This window comes from Pagrus pagrus, assembly GCF_965226575.1.
Source record: "Pagrus pagrus genome assembly, chromosome: 7".
Lineage (NCBI taxonomy): Eukaryota > Metazoa > Chordata > Actinopteri > Spariformes > Sparidae > Pagrus > Pagrus pagrus.
In genome coordinates this window covers 19,568,569-19,588,108 of record NC_140191.1, presented here as the reverse complement: position 1 = coordinate 19,588,108, position 19,540 = coordinate 19,568,569, and the positions used below count along the sequence as shown (strand labels likewise).

At 39.3% G+C, this 19,540-nt stretch overlaps 2 protein-coding genes across 2 annotated transcripts; both read right to left on the bottom strand.

Annotated features, from left to right (window-relative positions):
• Window positions 1-1,430: 1,430 nt before the first annotated feature.
• Window positions 1,431-3,932, bottom strand: LOC311260485 (CD209 antigen-like protein C). Its single transcript, XM_084358326.1, has 4 exons — window positions 3,802-3,932; window positions 3,524-3,592; window positions 3,061-3,321; window positions 1,431-2,514 (listed from the first exon to the last, which is right to left on the bottom strand). The coding sequence occupies exons 1-4, from the start codon at window positions 3,902-3,904 to the stop codon at window positions 2,141-2,143; spliced, it is 807 nt and encodes a 268-aa protein (XP_084214452.1). The 5' UTR covers window positions 3,905-3,932; the 3' UTR covers window positions 1,431-2,140.
• Window positions 3,933-6,785: 2,853 nt separating this feature from the next.
• On the bottom strand, window positions 6,786-19,127 carry colec10 (collectin sub-family member 10 (C-type lectin)). Its single transcript, XM_084357150.1, has 7 exons — window positions 18,935-19,127; window positions 15,370-15,441; window positions 11,382-11,453; window positions 7,924-7,977; window positions 7,706-7,801; window positions 7,310-7,521; window positions 6,786-7,147 (listed from the first exon to the last, which is right to left on the bottom strand). Exons 1-7 carry the CDS (start codon window positions 19,032-19,034, stop codon window positions 6,908-6,910), a joined length of 846 nt encoding a protein of 281 aa, XP_084213276.1. The 5' UTR covers window positions 19,035-19,127; the 3' UTR covers window positions 6,786-6,907.
• Window positions 19,128-19,540: the final 413 nt, after the last annotated feature.

Sequence of the window (19,540 nt, the reverse complement as noted above, 5' to 3'; positions counted from 1 at the left end):
GTACAACCTCCTGTTGTAAAATGATGAACGCATTTATCTTGCGCCTTTCCTGACGTTTTTCTTTTCTTATCACTCTCTACTTCCGTTCTTCCAGCCAGCTCCTGTTAGAGGTCCCAAGGTCAAGACTTAAACAGTGGGGCGATCGTTTTTTTGCTGTCACAGCTCGCAGGCTGTGGAACAGACTGCCCCCTGACATTCGCACCACTACTGACCTCGGCCTTTTTAAATCAAAGCTGAAGACACACTTTTTTAGATTGGCATTTAACTCTGACTAGGGCTGTGGTGTACTTATTTTGCCTGTTTTTTTTACTTTATGCACTTTTGGGGGGCCTTTAACACCCTGCAGCACTAGTAGCACTTTCCTGTGTTTTTATGTATTGTTTTTATGTATTATTTTATTGTTTTGATGTAAAGCACTTTGGGTACCGTCTGGCTATTGTAAAGTGCTATACAAATACAATTTAATTGATTGATTGATACTTCTACTCCACTACCTTTCAGAGGGACATATTGTACTTGTACTCTACTCCATTCATGACAGCTCCAGCAGTGCCATATAAAGTACCAAAAAGTCACACTTGAGTATAAGGAAAGATAATGTGTTAAAGTATTACTTTGGTTAAAGTTAAAGTCACCCATGCCAATTATCTGTTCAAATAATAAGCATTTTTCTGAACATTGGGATTGGGTGTTTTTTTTTTGTTTGTTTTTTTTAAAATCCGATTGGTGATTAAAAGTTATTTGAAAATATGTTACTTGGCTCTGATGCAGCATGTAACCTGAAAAAAAAGTAGAAAGGACAATACCTCGCTCCAAAATGTATTTGGGGGGAAGTGTAAAGTAACAGAAAATGGAAATACTCAAGTAAGTACAAAATGGTAATTCTAACTGCCATATCATAGGCAACTGGACGTGTTTCGGTTTCTTGAAGACTTTCCACCTCTCATCCAAGATGCTTCTTCAGTTCTAACTAATTGGAGGGGAGTTGCAGGCTTTTAAACTCTGTGTGGGAGTGTCCTTACCAGGACCACAACCGGCCTTCATGTGAGTTGCTAGGGCTAGGTACATTTTTACTGTGTGGTGTTACAGTAAAATACTTTTACTTAAGTAAATGATTTGAATACTTGCTCCACCACTAGAAGACCCAGTATCCTATCACATGATATGGGACAAAGTTTATTAGACTGCCTGGAAATGGGAGGGAAGGATTCTTTCTGAGAAGCACATTGAACCAGTTCTCTGTACTCAAAAAGGCCTTTATCATGGTGAGTCTTCCTGAACAACAGGAAGCCAGAGATAAATCTTTTTCCAGAATAAACTGCTGATTCTTAGGCTTTATTTAGTTGAGCAAATATAATGCAATTGTGAAACATACAGTTAAATCAGTCCATTATTCCCTTGTCCAAGTTTTTTATTGTTTATTTTAGAAAGAGTGGAAGAAAACATTCAGGAGATACAGCATTATGTGTGTTGAAGCCATTTTACAGATCTGCCTTATTAATTCACAATAATGTTGAGACATCATGCATTTCCTTATGTGAATTATGCTGATCATGTGTTGGAATGTGCTGTGTTGAGGTTCTTGTTTTATTGCTTTTTATTATGATAATTATGTTGATCGGATGTCTGATAGCGTGACGTGACCTACAGGCGTGGTGTCCCCTTCGATTTAGGACAGGTGAACAGATGTTCACTGGAACAGAAGGGCAAACAATTTTCAATCGCACAATAAGAATCTATCAGAATACGAATCCCTTTTGTTTGAAGCTGAATTTATTTATTCATTTTCTGTGATTGTCGTTCAATAAAAAGGACGGATAGTGACACTGAGAACATGTGTGCATGTTTATAACAATGTGTTATACAGGAACCAAATATTAACAAGCAATATTGTGAAGATTAAAGAAAACCCAATGAGTGTCACTCACTTATTTTGGTGCTTTGTATTTCAGAAAAGAAATGAGAAAAATACACACTAAAGTAACAGTATATCCGCTTGTTATGGACCTATGGCATTACAAAAGCAACACAATGAAAAGGAACAGTTGTCGTCATACCATTTTCTTTCTATCATTATATACAGTTTTTCCAGTGAAGACCTTGAATGACATCAAACGAAAGACAAACTCAACTCAGGACCTTAATCCTCACACACCCATGAAAATTTTCGGTCACAAGGCACGTCATTCCATGCTGATGCCTTACGTGAGGCCTCCACACAGTCCTCATTCCCATCAGAATTATTGGGCTCCCCGTCTTGCCAGAATCCATCACCATCCAGGAAGGTTCCATCCACCCACTTCCATCTGTCTTCATGGCGAGACAGACCGATCCAGGTTATACCAAAAGCTCTCTTGACAAAATCCAGCTCATCTCTTGTAGTTATAATCACCAGGTCCGCTCCCCTCTGTTGACAGTCTTTTCTGGCGCCTTCCCAGGTTTTAGGATTTCCACTCGGAGAGATAAAGTAGCACTTGCTGTTGAATTTCGTCCATCCGATGTTGCAACTTTTATCTGGAAAGTAGAAATGTATTTTTTGTTACTGTGATCCTGAAACCTTTGGGGACCAAAGTTATACGATAATATTCTCAATGTGACGATCAAGCATCAGTGTGTTGTAAAGACTCAAAGCTCCAGTATCATGCAGTCAGCCTGCACTTTGTTAAACTGTGCAGAATAACAGTTGTACAGATTCAACTCACTTTTGGTGTAAAAAGACTTCTGCTTACTAAACTTTGACTCTGAGAGCTGCTATTTTGGATGCAAGATTCTGGTGTTGTCTTTAGTTCTGTTTAACATTAAACAGACAGTACAGGATAGTTTAGACCAGTTGGATTCAATTCAATAACCAACACCTGTGCTTGCATCGCTGATGATAAAGACAAGCAGAACGCTGTATCATTTTTAATTATGCAGACCCTTATATTTAAGACAGTACACTAGCATGCATTTTATGGTACACCCAAGTACTTTGGTGTTTGACAATGTGCTTTTAATTCCTTTCTACAGCAGCGAATCCAATGCAAAACATTTCATACATTTTTCAAGTTAATTTCTCACTTGTTCTGTTGAGATGTAAGTTTTTGATGTCCTCTTGTAACTTATCTCGACTGTCAACCACGTCGTTGTACTGGCTCTGCAGTGTCTCCAACTCATGTGTCAGGTTGCTGGAATGAATCTCCAGCTGGTCTCGCTCTCCTCTCAGTTGGTCTCGCTCTCCTCTCAGTTGGTCTCGCTCTTCTCTCAGTTCGTCTCTGCCTTTAGTGATCTCATGAATCAGGTCTGTATACTTCGAATCCCACTGATTGATGGCACTGGTATCTGCAGAAAGTTAATTTGGACTAGTGAAAAACTGTGAAAATGATCAACTTACTGCAATTTTGAAGGGTTGATTGTTACATAAGTTACAAGTGTTTTTAAGAGTTCAGTGTTCTTAGTCTCAGTCCTGATATGACTCTGAAGTCAGATTTCAAAAGACTTTATAAGCAACTTTGACTTTGCTCTCTGGCATTATTGCACTTACTGTGGGCCACCATGATCACAGTCAGCAGAAGAAGCCCCAGACACAGTGCAGCAGCTGCAATCCAACACACTGCGGGACAAATTATCACCATAAGGAAATGAAAAGCACAAACTATCAATGCAGAAGAAAAAATTTGCTAAATAGTTTAATCAGCAGAACAATCTCAGTACTTATTCTTTATTACATCATGCTTTCAATACCTTTTTTAAATAATTACTACCGCTGCTATTGCTGTTATTACTCTTTAATGGCAGGAATTATTGGGTGTGTATTCTCACCTGAACTCCGAGAACGCCATCCACACGTTGATCTACTGTCAGACATCAGATTCCAGCCATCTCCTTCAACCTCCCCTAATTTGCTGTTAAATGCCAGTGACATTTGTAGACTTGTTGTCAGTGTCCTTTCCCCTCCCGGTCTTAGCTCTCACAACCTTCACTCAGTTACATCAAACCCTTTTTATTAGGCTCAATGATTTGCTGACACTGCAAGTCTAAACTTGTGGGTAGGACATGTTCGGGCAAAGACAACCCCTTGGTTTGGAGTCTTGTCTTACAGCAGAACACATTTTTTGACATTAGTTGTGAGTTGTTGTGAATACAGGCATTTAATTAATTTTCTATTTATTACTGTTTTCTTCCAAACTGTTAATAATTTTTAACGTTACTTCGCAGATTCATTCACATTTACCATTTAAGTTCCTAATCGAGCTGTAGTAACAGCAGCAGTGTTTTTTCACCTCTGATTTAGTTCCTTTTTTTTTGCATCAGAATCGCAGCGTGAGCCTTTAGAGAAAGCACAGTCAGCATAACTCTCTACTTATACTTCCTATAAAAAATAACAGAAGAGCCTTTGTTTACGCACTGAAGTGTGGGAATGTGTCGGGATCTTTCTTCACATTAAAAAGCAACCTCTTCAGGTGTACATAAACACTGGGATGAAGGCGTTGCCCTTAAGTCACAGGTAGCCTTGATAGCCTTGATAGCATGCAATGTAACCTCTCAGATTATACAGAGCCAAAGAGTAGGGAGAAGTGGCTGGAAATGTGTTGTATTATATCCCCTGCAAATACTGAAGCTATAAAAATATAAACATATTTCATCATGTGAGACAAAAGGTATGGTGGCCCTGAGGTGGAAATCACAACAGCAAATAGAAAAACACAACTGCAAAAATAAGAAAACACAACATCATTAACTTCTACTGGAAAAGGTAGGTACTTCCTAGCAACAGCGACGATGATCGTTCTGATTTGAGGTTGTGATTGTCAACTTGTAGTTGTGTTTTGTGGTTTACTGTTTTTTTTGTGTTGTGATTTGCACTTCAGGGTCCCCATAATTTGTGACAGCTTCGTTCAGCAAATAGAGCTGGCTCAGGCATCATCTCTTCACCAGAGGTTGTCAAATATATATGTGACACATGCTGTATGTCACACATATATTGGTAGCTGTCAACTCAGCCTTACGAGTCTGAAATAAAGATTGTATTGAATTTAAGCCATGTCACAAAAAGCCAAAGAAAAGACAAAAAAAACCCCAAACCCTAGATGTATTGCAAGACCTACTGCTGTTTTAATGTAGGCTTACATATTTCAAAGATTATTGATTAAGCATTAGATTGTAATGGCATAAAATGATTAAGTGTTGTAATGAAGTTAAAATATGATGCTAGACTCAAAACTTTCAGTTTTAGAAAGCTAGACAATCCATTCCTAGAGCAACTTACTAGAAGACATCCATGCTGAACATGTGAAGGCAGGAAACAGCAGCAGCAGCAAAAGAGGAAGGATTTCTTGACCCTTACCCTTGTTGTCGTGCAGAGGAAGAGAGGAACATTAATTGTGGAGACAAAACATGACAAATTAACAATTCACTGATATGAACCCTTTAAAACATTACATGTGAGGAACTGCTTTGACTTTGGGGCATTTTCTTTACATTTATAACACTGAAGTGTTTCTTTACCATATTATTACACACATAAATGAATGAAAACAGACAAGAGGACAGGACATTATTTGTAAGTGGTACGTCTGAAGACGCAGTTGATCCCTTGACCTTGAGTGTTACTGTAAGAGTAAATGTTAATCTGACTGTCAAATGCGAGCATCATCAGAAAAGGCATTATCTTTTTAAAACATGTGGAATCAAATGTTCAGTTGTTATTTTTTGTTGTACCTCCAGCTGTACCTGTGATGTTCCGGCAGGGTGCAGCAGTGGGTTCAACAAAACTATTTGTAACAGCCCTGAGGTTACATGATACTAGATGATCAACAGAGGGGGACAGAGACCGTTTAACAGCGCCATAGTTTGATTCTGCCATGATTTCCTTTTTCCTCTGGTGCCTCAAGTAAATAGTCAGTAATCAACTATTGTGATGCACTCAAAGAATAATTTGCCTTAAATGTTGACTTAAAGTATTTCAATTACATGTACATTTACTTAAGGTTATAAACCCTTCATTTTCATGTAAATAAATATCTGTTTTAGTCACTATCTATCGCTGAATGAGGTAACACAATGATGATTGAGCCTGTGGCCCACTGATGAAAGCCCTTGCATTCGCTGTATTACCAAAGATGTACACTGGGTGTCTGTGGTGACTTTCCAGGAAAACAGCCTAAACTAAACTGATGGTTGCAAATTTTGGGAAAGTGGGCTGCAGCAGTACAAACATCACAAAAGGCTGCTTTTGTATAAGGAGGAACGGGAACATGTAACTATTTGGGACATACTGTACAGTGCTTTTTTTGTGTGTGTGTGATTTTAGCAATCAAACAGTAAATCAATTAATCAGGAAGGTAATCTGCAGATTAACTAGCTTGTAAATTGTAGTTAAAATTAAATCTTTCCAAATGTTTCCAATGTGTTCCAACTGTTTATAGTTTGCAAACAGCTGATCTATACACTGATCTACAGTAACTGAGATATCAGCACAGCAAACTACTTGTTTATATACTATCTTTTCTTAAATATGATCTCTCTCAGCCTTTAGTCCCTACATGCTCCTGTTTTTACCTTCCACCATCATCACTCAGCTGTTGCAGATTCACCAGCTTCATCATTTCATCAGCCTATCGGTCTCAGCAGACTCATCTGCCACCATCACTACCAGTGTCTGGACCCCATGGGGGGATTTTTTCTTGCTGCTGCTTTAGGGAAGACACCCTTCAATTAAAAAAATCTCCTTTCACATAATCTTATAATAAACCTTTCTCTAGTGTCTATTGTTCCATTCTATAAAGAACAGAAACATCATCTGATTATGCAAGCAAACTTATTTTTATTGCAGTTATTTTTATCACATAAACTGCCAATTCTACAAAACATAATGTAGATGCATACTTTTATCTCTTTTGCACGCAAGTCTGAATATCTCATTGACTCATGATGACGCCAAAGCAGGTGTCCCTCTTCCTCCTCCTCCTCCTCTCCTTCTGCTCTTTGGGAACTCGCAGATGAAAAACATGGTGGCCTCACACTCCACATGAGCCCACGATCCAGTGCTGAGCAGCTCCACGCAGGTGGAGTTTGTGGTGGCAGAAAGTAGCTCCTCCTCTGGGCTCCAGGATGAAAAGGCCTGCAGAGGGCTGGAGTCTGCGTAAACATAACTGCTTGTTCCATCCTGATCACAAAGAATATAAGAGATAAATGATTAGAAACACTTGAAAATAGATCTCCATTGTTTAACCAGGTTTCAGGAGAATTTGGTCCTAGATATTCATCCTTCTTTAGAAAACAGTAGCAAAGAGGGCAAAAAACTGAAACAGGGTTGGAGACCACTTACTGTGTCCTTGCTTTGAGCCTGCACTCCTATATAAACTCTTGTCAGTCCTGCCTCACCGACATAGTCTGCCATCAGTTGGTTTGTGTTGCTGGTTTTTGGCATGGCCAGGGTGCCTCCTCTTAGCTTGCAGTTCATTGAAGCCTCTCTGAACCTCTTTGACTCCTTCACCAGCAGGTAGTACCTCTCTTCTGTTTCCTTCAGCCCCAGGATGACTGCACAGGGCAGGGTTACAGGTTAAAGGTCATTAGGAGTTAGGGCAGCAAATACACAAAGCAAATATTAAAGCAAATATTTAAACAAACTACACTGCACACATTTTTTTTTTGCCCAAGCCCCTCAAACAGTCCACTGCTGCCACTGTCCTGAACCACAGATATCACACCATTCAGTACTCACCATTCTTCACAAACTTGACAGCATTCCTCAGCTTGCCTACATTGATGTCCAGCTGTCCAACCACCTTCCTGTACCTGCCACAGTCACATGTTGTGCCTGGAGAATTAAACAAGGGCCACCACATGACTTGAGTGTGAGCAGGAGGTAACAACACAAAATCACCTTCCTGCACTATGACTGGGGGGAAAAAAATGTCTGCATACTGTATAGTTACTCACCTGTTTGTCCTTTTAAACCAGACGGCCCTTCCAACCCTGTGTCACCTAAGTCACCTGCAGAGAAATATAAATCACACGTGATACAATTCTTACAATTATATCATCTGCGATCCTGGAAATTCACTTTTTCTTGTTTTTAATGGCTTAAAATATGAATGAAGTCAGTACAATCAGTGACAATCTGCCAATAATTCAATTTGCTGACAGCTTCTTGTGTTATGATGATGATATTGTGATGTAGTTACAAAAGATTACCAGCAGATGGCTGTATCACACATTAAACATTATGAACAGGGATAGAGTAAGTCAGGTCAAGTTTAACATATTGTAACACAGATTTAATTGTTCCAAATAAAACTTAATATGACAACACAGATAATCTTTTTAATATGGAGATGTGAGTTAACTGTAACTTTTTTATATGCAAAAGATCAAACCTACCACATAGTCACTTATTCATAAGCTTAACTGAGGAAACTGACAGTTGTAGATTTTGGGGAAGTGGACTACAGCAGTACAAACATCACAATAGACTGGTTTTGTATGAGGATGAATCACAACATGTACATAGACAGTTTTTTTTAATGCAGATGGAATAAACAGCTACTGTTTGGGCACAAAAATATCAAAGTCAAAGCACTAATGAACACATGGAAAGTTATTATCCTGCTGCCAGTACAGATGCTCTATGGGTTATTAACCCTAATCTCATTCTTAATGTTAATAACAGAGGTATGGTTTTTGTAACATCTTACAAGTGATTTATTGTATTCCAAGTAAGAAATACAATACATCATTTCATAATAAAATGTTTTCTCCTATCAAATGAAATTCATGTTCTATCATGCAAGATAAGACTGTAAAATTGTGTCTCATGCACTGAGTAGCAACGAGCAACGAGAAGACTTAACCTGCTGTTGTGGATGTTCAATGTTTGGCACAAAAGCAACTTGAAAATGCTCCTTCTTTCCCACGAAACACAGGCAGGAAGCTGAGAAATGTTTGCGCCTATCACATGCCAGTTATACTCTGAGCACAGCATTGGCAAAATCATGTGCTGTGGGTACAAACAATAGTGAGGATTGCACTTGGGATCTAAGCTGCAATTAGTATGAAAGAAAAGTATAACAAATAGCATGTAATTTAATATATTTCAAGGAAACCTCCAACTGGTTTCTGCTATAACTTCCAACTAGTTTTGGTCTAACTTCCCCCCAGCAGGCCACTCAATCGACGTGAGTTGTTGCAGTTTTATTTCCAAATAGCTTGGGTCTACTTTTTCCTGGAAATGTATTAAAGATATTACCGGCTCCTTTTTAACTGCTTATTAGAAAATAGCAGAATAATATTATTAAATCATATTGGGGTACATTTCAAAACATTTTGAGGTCATTATTGTGGTATTTGGGGGTAATTTAAAAGAAATTTCAAATATCTTACTTAGCAATGATCACCAACTTAGCATCAACAGTAAAATGAACCTAATGTATGTAATGTTACCTAATGTTTTGAGAGGAAATAAGTTAGATATAAGAAGAAATAAGGCCAGCTATACAGGACAATTTACCCCAAACAGTCCTGCTGCAGTTAGTTGATAGGTCTTCCATGTAGATTCAGTAATTACACATAGTTTTGCAGTTTATAGCTTTTGATAGTCATAATAATCATATGCATCTCAAATAAACACTATTTTTGCTAATGTAGACATGGAAATTAACGCATTTCCCCATAACATTATCAAAGTTCTTCAGAGTAACTGAGTTTTAGTGAGAGATTCTGTAAAAGCTGATGTTCGCTCTTAAAATGTGTTTTTCCCCCCAGGTGTTTTATGAGCTACAGGCACTCAGGATCAAGGAGAAATCCAAACGTGTGACCTCACTCCTTTGCCTGAGATGGCTGATGCACAGCTACTTTCCTGTAAGTGTATTAAACATAATGAATACTGAGAAAAGTGAAGGCCTAGAAAGGCAGGGGAACATGACTGCTCATAAAAACAAAAGAATAAAGATAGAAATTGTTTCAGCCACTCCGGGCAAAGCAACTGCATGACATCACACTGCAGGATTATGTTTTCTTCTATCTTTGGAGGTGATAACTTAAAACATATCAGAAATGGGGGGGAAATGCATTGTTTTTAAAGAAAACTGGATCTGGCTTTAAACAGTTTCTCCTTGTGTGTATTAGTCTTGGGACTAATTAAATTTGCTGATTTGTGTCTTGAATGTTTTGGGTCTGTGGTTATGGAGCAGCTGTCCAAGCTGAGGAGGAGTTCAGGGAGCTGTATTTCTTCTTTTAGACAATTATAAAGTCACTATGGTCCTGAGGAACCACACAGCTTCTTTTTTGCCCTTTTTGTTGCTACTTGTTGACAACTGAAAACGTTTCATGGCAGGAACGAGGACACATTTATATGCTTGATAGTTACAAATTTCTTCGATCTTTCTTTCATTTGGGAGATACGTTTTTCTAAAGGGCACTGAGGGGAGGAAGCTTCCCTTCTGACGCACTCTCTCATGTGATCACGGTATACTGTACTGTATACATTGTATTGAAATTAGGAATGCTAATGAAAATTGATAACACTGTATTGCAGGGTCTGCAGACTGATGCTGGGCCCACATGTGATCCCTCTCATGTGATCCCATGGGGAAGCAGACGTAAACAAAATGGAGATTAGCGTGGTGCAACAACTTGCTGTAGTAACGCATTGCAGTGAGGAAAAACTAAAACAGAGGGTTAAACATTAAGAGGGTTAATGAGTGGAGAGATTCTGTCGACAGTCATATGCTCGCCAATGCAAGCCTCATGAGCTACTCGGGGCACTCTGGTAGCTCAGTTGGTGGAGTGTTCGCCCCATATACAGAGGCTATCCTCATTACAGCAACCCAGGGTTAAAATCTGACCTGTGGGCCTTTGCTGCACATCATTCCCTTTCCTCTCACTCTATCTTATAAAGCCACGACAAAGGACATGACGTCATTTTTAAAAAATAACCTTGTGGGCTAAAATGTTTACTGTTGCTTGGTAGCCCCGTCAGCTGCTCCAGGACGCCTCTTTTTACTGGTTGTTGTGGTCCAGCTTGGAAAGTACAGATGTAATCATCCCGATTTTAAATCGTAACAATCAAACATGTTTGATATTATTTGGACGGCTCTGATTAGGAGGCTTAGGACCGGATCTCTAAACCCCTCACATTACCAAGTAATCTGTGCCGAACACCGGTACCGCTATTACAATTGGACAGCCTGAAGGAACTCAAATTATGTGAGTTTGCCACACTACATACGATACCTCTGCTAATTAAATCCATGCTCTACTTCATAATTCTGGTGGTTATGTCAACGCAAGCGACTAATACGCCTATTTCGAAATTAATAAGTCCACTAACTGTTTACAGTTCACTTTTACAATGTTACAGATGTTGTTGAGCCCATCAGAATGATTTTTCTTTGTTAAACCTTTGTCTCCAACAGGTCCCATCTTCCCTGTGTGGCCCATCTCTCCTTTAAGCCCTGTCTCTCCTGGCACTCCTGGGGAAGAAGAGGCAGAAGGACAGTGGATGAGAAGAGGAGGAACATATGGAGAGAACTGGACTTATTTCAGATAAAGAAATATCAGTTTTGAATAATGACTTTCCAATCCAATGGAAAAGAGCCAACATTTCCCACAAAGTAAACATGGTACAATCACTTCTTCTTATTGTTTGGTATACATTCTATCATTTCGGGTTCGTCATATTTTGACAGTTATGACTGTTTTTCGTGGCTTTCATCATTTTTCTCATGCCTAATCAATATAATTGCATGCACCTGTCTTGTCTTCTGGAGATGATCTCTTCAAGCCCTGAGGCTGTTTTCCAACGATCACTGCATAGTTTTGTTCCTGAACTGATGTTGTTATTAGTGTGCCAGTAGATAAATGAGAGGAAAGAATGCTGATTGTGGAGCGAAGATAGTCTATAACAAAGTGTTGAAAGTGAGACGTAATAAACAGAGTAATTTTTTTCACCTCATTTAATTTCTTTGCAAACTAAGTATTGAACAATGTTCAGGCACACAGCACAGATTTGAGTTGTTTCATTTATAAGCATCCATACCGATTGTTTATTATTACTTCTGATCAGACTTGTTGTGTCATCACAATGACTGTCACAGATTACAATCCTTCTCTGTTCTGTAATTTGATTACTGTCCTCTGTCACCACACAATCCTATTTAGGCTGCACAAGGTTGGTGTTAAAAGAGAAGGTGCATGTATCAGAGTGAAAGAGAGACAGATTGTGTGTGTGTGTGTGTGTGTGTGTGTGTGTGTGTGTGTGTGTGTGTGTGTGTGTGTGTGTGTGTGTGTGTGTGTATGTGTGTGTGTGTGAGTATGGGAAAACTACAGAGCAGACGGAGGCTCTATGCCAGCACTTGAACGAGTATTTCCTCAGGAAACTATTCAACTGGAAATTGATGGCATTTGAAATACTAAGTGACGCATTGGAGAGGCCTATTGCTATTAGAGGGATTTGCCACACACACGTACACACACACACGCCCACAGCCAGCTATTCACGACTATTTCCCATTTTCCCTCATGTTGATCTTCTACTTGATGATTTGTGAGAAGTGTTGGCGAAAGCTGTGAGGTCTTATGGATGGTGTGAGGTCTAGCTCTGGCCTATGGGAAACGTCACTATTTCACTGTAATCTGTGTGCAATTTTTGCTTCATTTTCAGTGTGAATGCCTGAGAAGCAGCATCACAAAGTAAATATTCAGACAAAACTGACCTGAGGCCTGATTGTGGACAGTGATTAAAGGTGTTTGTTTTTTGCTGTATGAAGAAATTCAATCTGTTGCTCTCTTGTTATTCCTTCAGTGTCTATAAAAGTTGATTAATGTTGTTTTCGCAGTGCTTACACTCGCCAGTTAAACCGTCTACCTAAACGTCCAGATAACAGTCCCTGCTATCACTGCTGTTGCTCTTTATAATGGCCAACCCCTCCAACTGGTTTAACGTCTGGATTCTCCAGCTGCTGGAGGATAAAGGCGGTGAAGGCCACATTTTTCATTCTAATCATGGAGCCTTGGACACTTTTCAAACACCCTTAAGCTATTTAAAAAAAATCTCTAGCAGTGGCCTCAACAGACTGAATGTTTTCAAGGCTTAATGATAGAAAATTATACAAGACATTAAATGCCAGGCAGATCATTCATTACACACTATTTGCTCAAACATAATGAGCAAATATGAATACTGGTATTTCTGCTCTATAGAGCTCTGCTGGGTCATGTGAAATATAGGCACTGAGTCACATTTTCCATTTGTCGTACATGCTCCTCACAAAAATTGATCAATCAACTCTACCAGCAGTTTTAAACAAAGCACAATTAACAAAGGCAGAGAAGTAGCACTACTGTTTGTTGACGCCAATGAGTTTGGAGCAACAAATTGTTTTTGTTGCCCTCCGGAGCATTCACAGTCATGTATTCCCTCCTGACATTCCAAAATTAAGCAACTGTTTCCTGTAAAAGGCTTAAATTAAAACAGGGAATACATGCGTCATCTGTTGAGCTGTACACTTACTTACAAAGTCATCATAGGAACTTAGCGTCCGTTCCTGCAGTAAGCGTACACAGAGAAACCATAATGATTGGGTTTGCTATACTGTTGAAAAATATCCGCAGAGCTGGAAAGGTGAAAGAAGGTTCACATGCTTTTTTTCCCTTCTTTACGCTTTTGGAAAAGACTCAATCATTCCTGGCATTTTGTCTCTCACACGCAGTTTGATGAGAGCAGTGTGTGTTTGTTGCTGCAAGGGTGTGCATGTATGTATGTGTGTGTGATGACCTCTGTGTCAGAGTATGAAACCATTCCTTTTACACAGCGTGTGCACATGTGTACATAGTTCTGTACTGTGTTTTTATGTCTGTGCACATGTACATCTGCCCCCTTGTGTCAATTTGCTTGCATGCCTTGTTTACATATAGTATATTGTATATACGCCTCAGAGTGTGTTTGTGTGTTTGTGTGTGTGTGTGTTTGTGTGTGTGTGCAGACATCTGTGTATATGATATGGCCGGTTGTTTGGCCAGCTATTCTACCAGCCCAGTTGGAACAAATATGCCAAAGCGGGACGCCATCGCTCTGCTTCCTCCACAGATACACAACAGTGCAGGTATGTCTGTCTGTCTGTCTGTAACAGAGCAAAACTCTCAAAGCAAGCTGTCTTGAGCAGGAAAAAGCAAAAGCTGCTGCCAGGGCAAAGTCATGCAGGCTGTCTGGGAGCTCACAGTACGTATGTGGAGGTTGTGTGTCCTGAAGCAATCTCAATGATATTTTTGAGTAACAGGTGAGTCATGTCAGGCGTTATACGTCTGTGCGAACATAAAGGGGACATGAGGCCTTCCCACCCATTAATTTAGCTGCTTTTTCTGTCATTACACATGTTGCAAGCATGCTAAAAGCACAGGCACGCATATCTTTTTCTTTAGTAACACATCCCTCAAGGGGATATGTAGGCACAATTAAATAATTAATGTTTAAGATAAGGCATCATTGTAACAAAAATATCATTTGAGAGCTGAATAGCTTAGCTTTAGTTCAGTTTTGAGATAGCCCATTGTTAACATCTGTAAGACAGGATTGTATTTTTATCAGTTAAGACAACTGTCATTGGAATCAAATAAGAAATAGATGTGGGAGTCATCTGCATAAAAAATGAAACAAATTTTGTGCCTATAATAGATTTTTCTTAGAGGTAGCATATGAATGGAGAATAATAAAGGGCCAAGGACTGAGCCTTGAGGTACTCCAAAGGAGAAATGGGAGGTGGAGGATCTAAAATTGCCAATGGCCAATGAGAATGTAATTTTAGAGACACAATCTCTAATCTTTAGAGAATCTTTTCTACAAAAAAGAAGCATTTTCTTTGGCAACAGTTGCCTCACTGTGACTTTGCAAAGTTTAGGACACAGTCACGTACAACTCGCCTGTATCACTGTTTGTGGTCCACGTAATTTCAGTTCCATGTTTTTCTCCTGTGATTTTACTGTGACTCACAAGGTGAGCCAGTTATAGTGTGGGTGCTACTCAAACAATCACTGTGATTGTGCCAATATTTTACCACTGCATCACCTTCAACCACAGTCTGATAATAAACCAAACTTTATTTTTGTTGGACTATACAGTTGACCTTGAAGGACAATGGCATCATGTCTAAAGATCTCGGAGACATCTGACATCTGTGAAAGAAGTTGTGGTTCGAGAAGGAGAGATGTCACATTAGTTAGCTTCAGTTGAGACTAATTATAGGACTCTAATACTAAATCAGCTGAGAACTCCTTTGACGGACAATTGTCTTGAATTGTTTTTGTCCACATTTCTATGACTCTAATAGCCAGGCAACCTCCTCTCCCCCCACCATATACCGTGTAAATATTAGATGTATGGATGCTGGATACCTGGAAGTCCTGCTGGTCCACCCTTCCCCAGTTTTCCCTGGTCGCCCTCCTCTCCAATCTCACCTTGGTCTCCTGGATTAAAAAGCAAAGACAGTAAAGATTATGTTCATGCACAGTTTTATTCAGAGGGGCTTGCCAGATGCATGCTTGTAAGATACCTGAATATGTAGCAGTGCATACAGCTGGTTGCTTCCCCAATGTGGTATTGATTAAACCTGCTTATTCCCACTCACAAGCAAACACAACAGGATCAGGGAAGCACAACAAATGACTCGACAAAGACTGAACTAAAGACTGGACTTAAATACAAACTAAACTAACGAGGGGATGAGATGCAGGTGGGTGTAAGGTGCAGAAACACAGGTGAGGGTAATGAGTGGAAAAACACTTGGAACAGGAAAGAAGTTTATAGGCTAGAAACAACACTGGGAACAGGGCTGGGCTAATGAAGGAGATGCAGTGAGGAGCACAAGAACACAGGAAGGAAACGGAGACACCACAAAAAACCCAGAAAAAACTTTGAACAAATATGTAAATAAAAACTGAAATGCCAGGACCATGACACACAGTGCCTAGATTTTTTTACATAAAGAAGTCTAAAACACAGGTAAGAAGAGTAAAAAAAAAAAAAAAAGTGTAAACAGACAGATACAAGGCCATTCTCCAATATTTTGGCGGTGCCTACATAACAGAGATTGCAGTTTTAATTAAAGGCAGAGATGAACATAAAAGTCCTTAGCATGTTTTTAAAAGTAGTTACAGTTGGGGCAAATATCTTCTGGTGGTTTGTTCTAATAGTGGACAGCCCTTGGACCTTCGGAATGAGCCCTCTCTGTCTACAGTTTAATTAAACTGTGACGTGTTCACTGTCATCATTTCAAGCCTGTGATGGCATAAGACTACAAGTCTTTAAGCCGCTGATAGACCGGCCTGAAGACTCCAATAATACAATGCCTTTGATTACCTCTATAGCCTGTACGTCTACATATTTCTGGTGGCTGAATGCTATTTATGGCCTACATTATTCAAGAAACGTTTTTATAAGTAAATGTTTGACGCATTCATAATAAGTTCTTTTACCTCGATATTGCAATGAATTGTGGGTAATAAAACCAGTGAAGTCTATTGAAGTCTGAATATCTGCTGGAGGTCCCTTACGGGCTAGATGGATTGTGGGTTTGGACAGGCTGGATATTTGGATGCAGCCTAATAGACCCCAATACATTAGAGTATACCTTGTCAGTTTTACGTTTTCTCCTGCCTGGGGATGGAAAGTACACTTGTGTAAGAAGGTACAGTACCAACAGGGTACAATAATGACAGGAGCAAAGGACGTATGCAGTATAAATAGCGACAAAGTCTGTGTAGGAGGGGCCTAGTTTTGGTGCCTAAATGTAACCAAACTACAGCAGTCAGATGACATGTTTTCCCACAACTTTTATTTCCAAAATCTAAGTGGACATTTCATTTGTATTATTGCTCTCTTGACCGCAGAATGAGAGCTAGGCAAAATGTGACACTGACATGCTTTGGCATGATACCGGATTTAATAACTTACTTATTGACTTGATATGGCTTTTCAAATTGAGATTTGAATCAGTGACAGTTCTCAGATTTCTGACTTGTTTCGTTTTTACTTACTTTCAGAGCTGAAAGCACAGATGAGGTGTAGGAGAAATATATCTGGTGGGTCCGCTGCTCGAAGGGCTTTTGGCAAGAAACCCTGAGAAGCTTTCAGAGTGTCTGTTAAAGCTGTAATTTTGTCCCAGTTGTTGATGCCAACAGCACTTTATATCTTTTTAAGTGCTGGGCTTTGAAACGAAGGATTGTAACAAACCCCTTCTATTAGCCTGGAGTAGTACTTAGGAAAACTGATTATTCATTTCTGCAGGCGGTGTAGACATTTTAAGTAACCTAAATCACTGCAATTTCAAGTATTTCTGCATGCATAACATTATTTCCATTTCTGGACTACTGTAATGAAACTATGCACATGCCTCATTTGTGTGATTAAGGTGTCAAATCACAGAGAGTCTTCCCATGCAAAATATAGCGTATTCTGGCAGTGATTTAACATGTTTATAAGCATCAGTATTACTTCATCTTACATTAAAAAAAATTTAAAGTGTGTCATGTAACAAGTGTTTTTCTGAAGTGGCCGTCTAACTATAAAGCAAGGAATCAGGTCTGGATGAGTGGGAAGACGTGCTTAACACTGGTTTTCTATTCTCCAGCAAGAACTTTTACCAATGCTTGGCAGCACCATCAGCTGCACCGGGACGCTTCTCTCACTGAACGTAACGATGTAATCATCCAGATTTTAAATTGTATATATAAAACATGCTTGATATTTTCTGTGAGCAGTTCAGGAGGCTCAAGACTGGACTTGTAAAAACTCTGCACATTACAGGATAATCTGTGCTGAATGTTTTAAAAGGACACTGCGCAAAAAATAAAATAAAATGTCGGTAAATCTATTTCAAAATGCTGAAGTCAGAGTACCAGTAAATGCAATAAAAGTATGTTTATTGGAAACGTTAAATGAAGAAGAACACTTGATGAAGTGGTGTGGAAATTTTTTTAGTGTATGAAACAGAAACATGTACCCACTCAAACATAAAGACGTGAGAAAACACACACACAAACAAACACACACACACACACACACACACACACACACAGACATATACACAGACTGACTCTGGTCAGTCATATCTTGGATGAGTCTTGTATAAATAATCAGCTCAGTTCAGTGGCAGCTGTCTAAATACACACTGTCACAATGGGGCTTTCTTACTAGAGCAAAAATTCGACTGAAAAATGACTAAATGTGGGCTCACTTCCTATTGTGTGTATTTGCTGTTGGAGCAACCTCTTCACTTTATACACATGCCCCCACTTGACTTCATAGTTCAGAAGCTATTCTAATCCCAAGCTAATCTTTCCCAAAAGATTTAAACTAACATGTTTCTCTGCTCAAGAACTGTTGAATTATGATCAACGACCTCACTGACACATGACAGTCCTCCAATCTCCTGAAGTAACGTCTCTCGGAATGTCTTTCAAGCCAGAGCTAAAAGCCACATTTTTCAGTAGCGTCGATGTAGCTGAAAAAGTAGCTTAACTGTGTATTTTATTAGGTCTGTCTGTCTGAATCAGCAGGGGAACGAGCTACTGGATGTCGTAAAATGGAAAACACACACAGGGAGGCATTCCCTCCAGAAGACGATGGGGTGGCAGACTGCTGGCTAATAAACTACAGGACATTACATGCTTGGTTCCTTTATCATCAGCTCTGTTAACCCTGAAGCATAATAGCGGTGTTTCCTCAGATTTTTCCACTAAGACTGTTTTTTTTATTTGACGCCTATACATACTAACCCTAACCCAGGTTTAGATTTAGCTTTACAGATTTACATTTAAGATTTAGATTTTTTAAGTTGACTTACTGCAATCACAGAGATTTGTGTGATTAAAGGGGTTTTCGATTAAATGTTTTAAAACCTTACGGTCAGATTCAACAGACATTCAGGCAGACTCAAGCACATTCTGGGATATGCGTTACCTTTCGCTCCAGGCAGGAGGGTATTGGTGCAGACTTCTGTAGAGGCAGACACGTAGTTGAACACTGCTGCAAACACACAGAGCACCAAAAGTACCATCATCTCCCGATCATCACCGACCACTGAAGAAGATCCTGATTGTTAGATATGCAGGTTGTTACTGGCATCAAAGTATTGACTGTGTTCAGAGGACCAGTGCAGCACTAATGAGCTAACATACTGCAGAGAGAGTCAGAACATAGACTGCAAACACGCACACTTGTTTATAAAGTCTTATCAGTTGCTTGTCATAATGTCAAACAACACTTAACAGAGTACTGCATTCCTGCATGTCTTACCCCCTGGAATTCGAAACCGTGTTTAGTTTGAGTTCATAACATAATTTAGATAGACACAAAAAACAACAACAAAAAGAACAGGATGGGACAAATACAGTATTGTGTATTTACTTGTATTATTATGTTTAATAATAGTAATGGTATTGTGATTACATTGATTGCATCTGATGGATGATTAGAATAGTTGTGCAACAGTACACCAGTCACCAATGATGCAAACATGTCCAAAATCTCTGCAAGGTTTTGATGAGTTGACTGACAAAACATGCA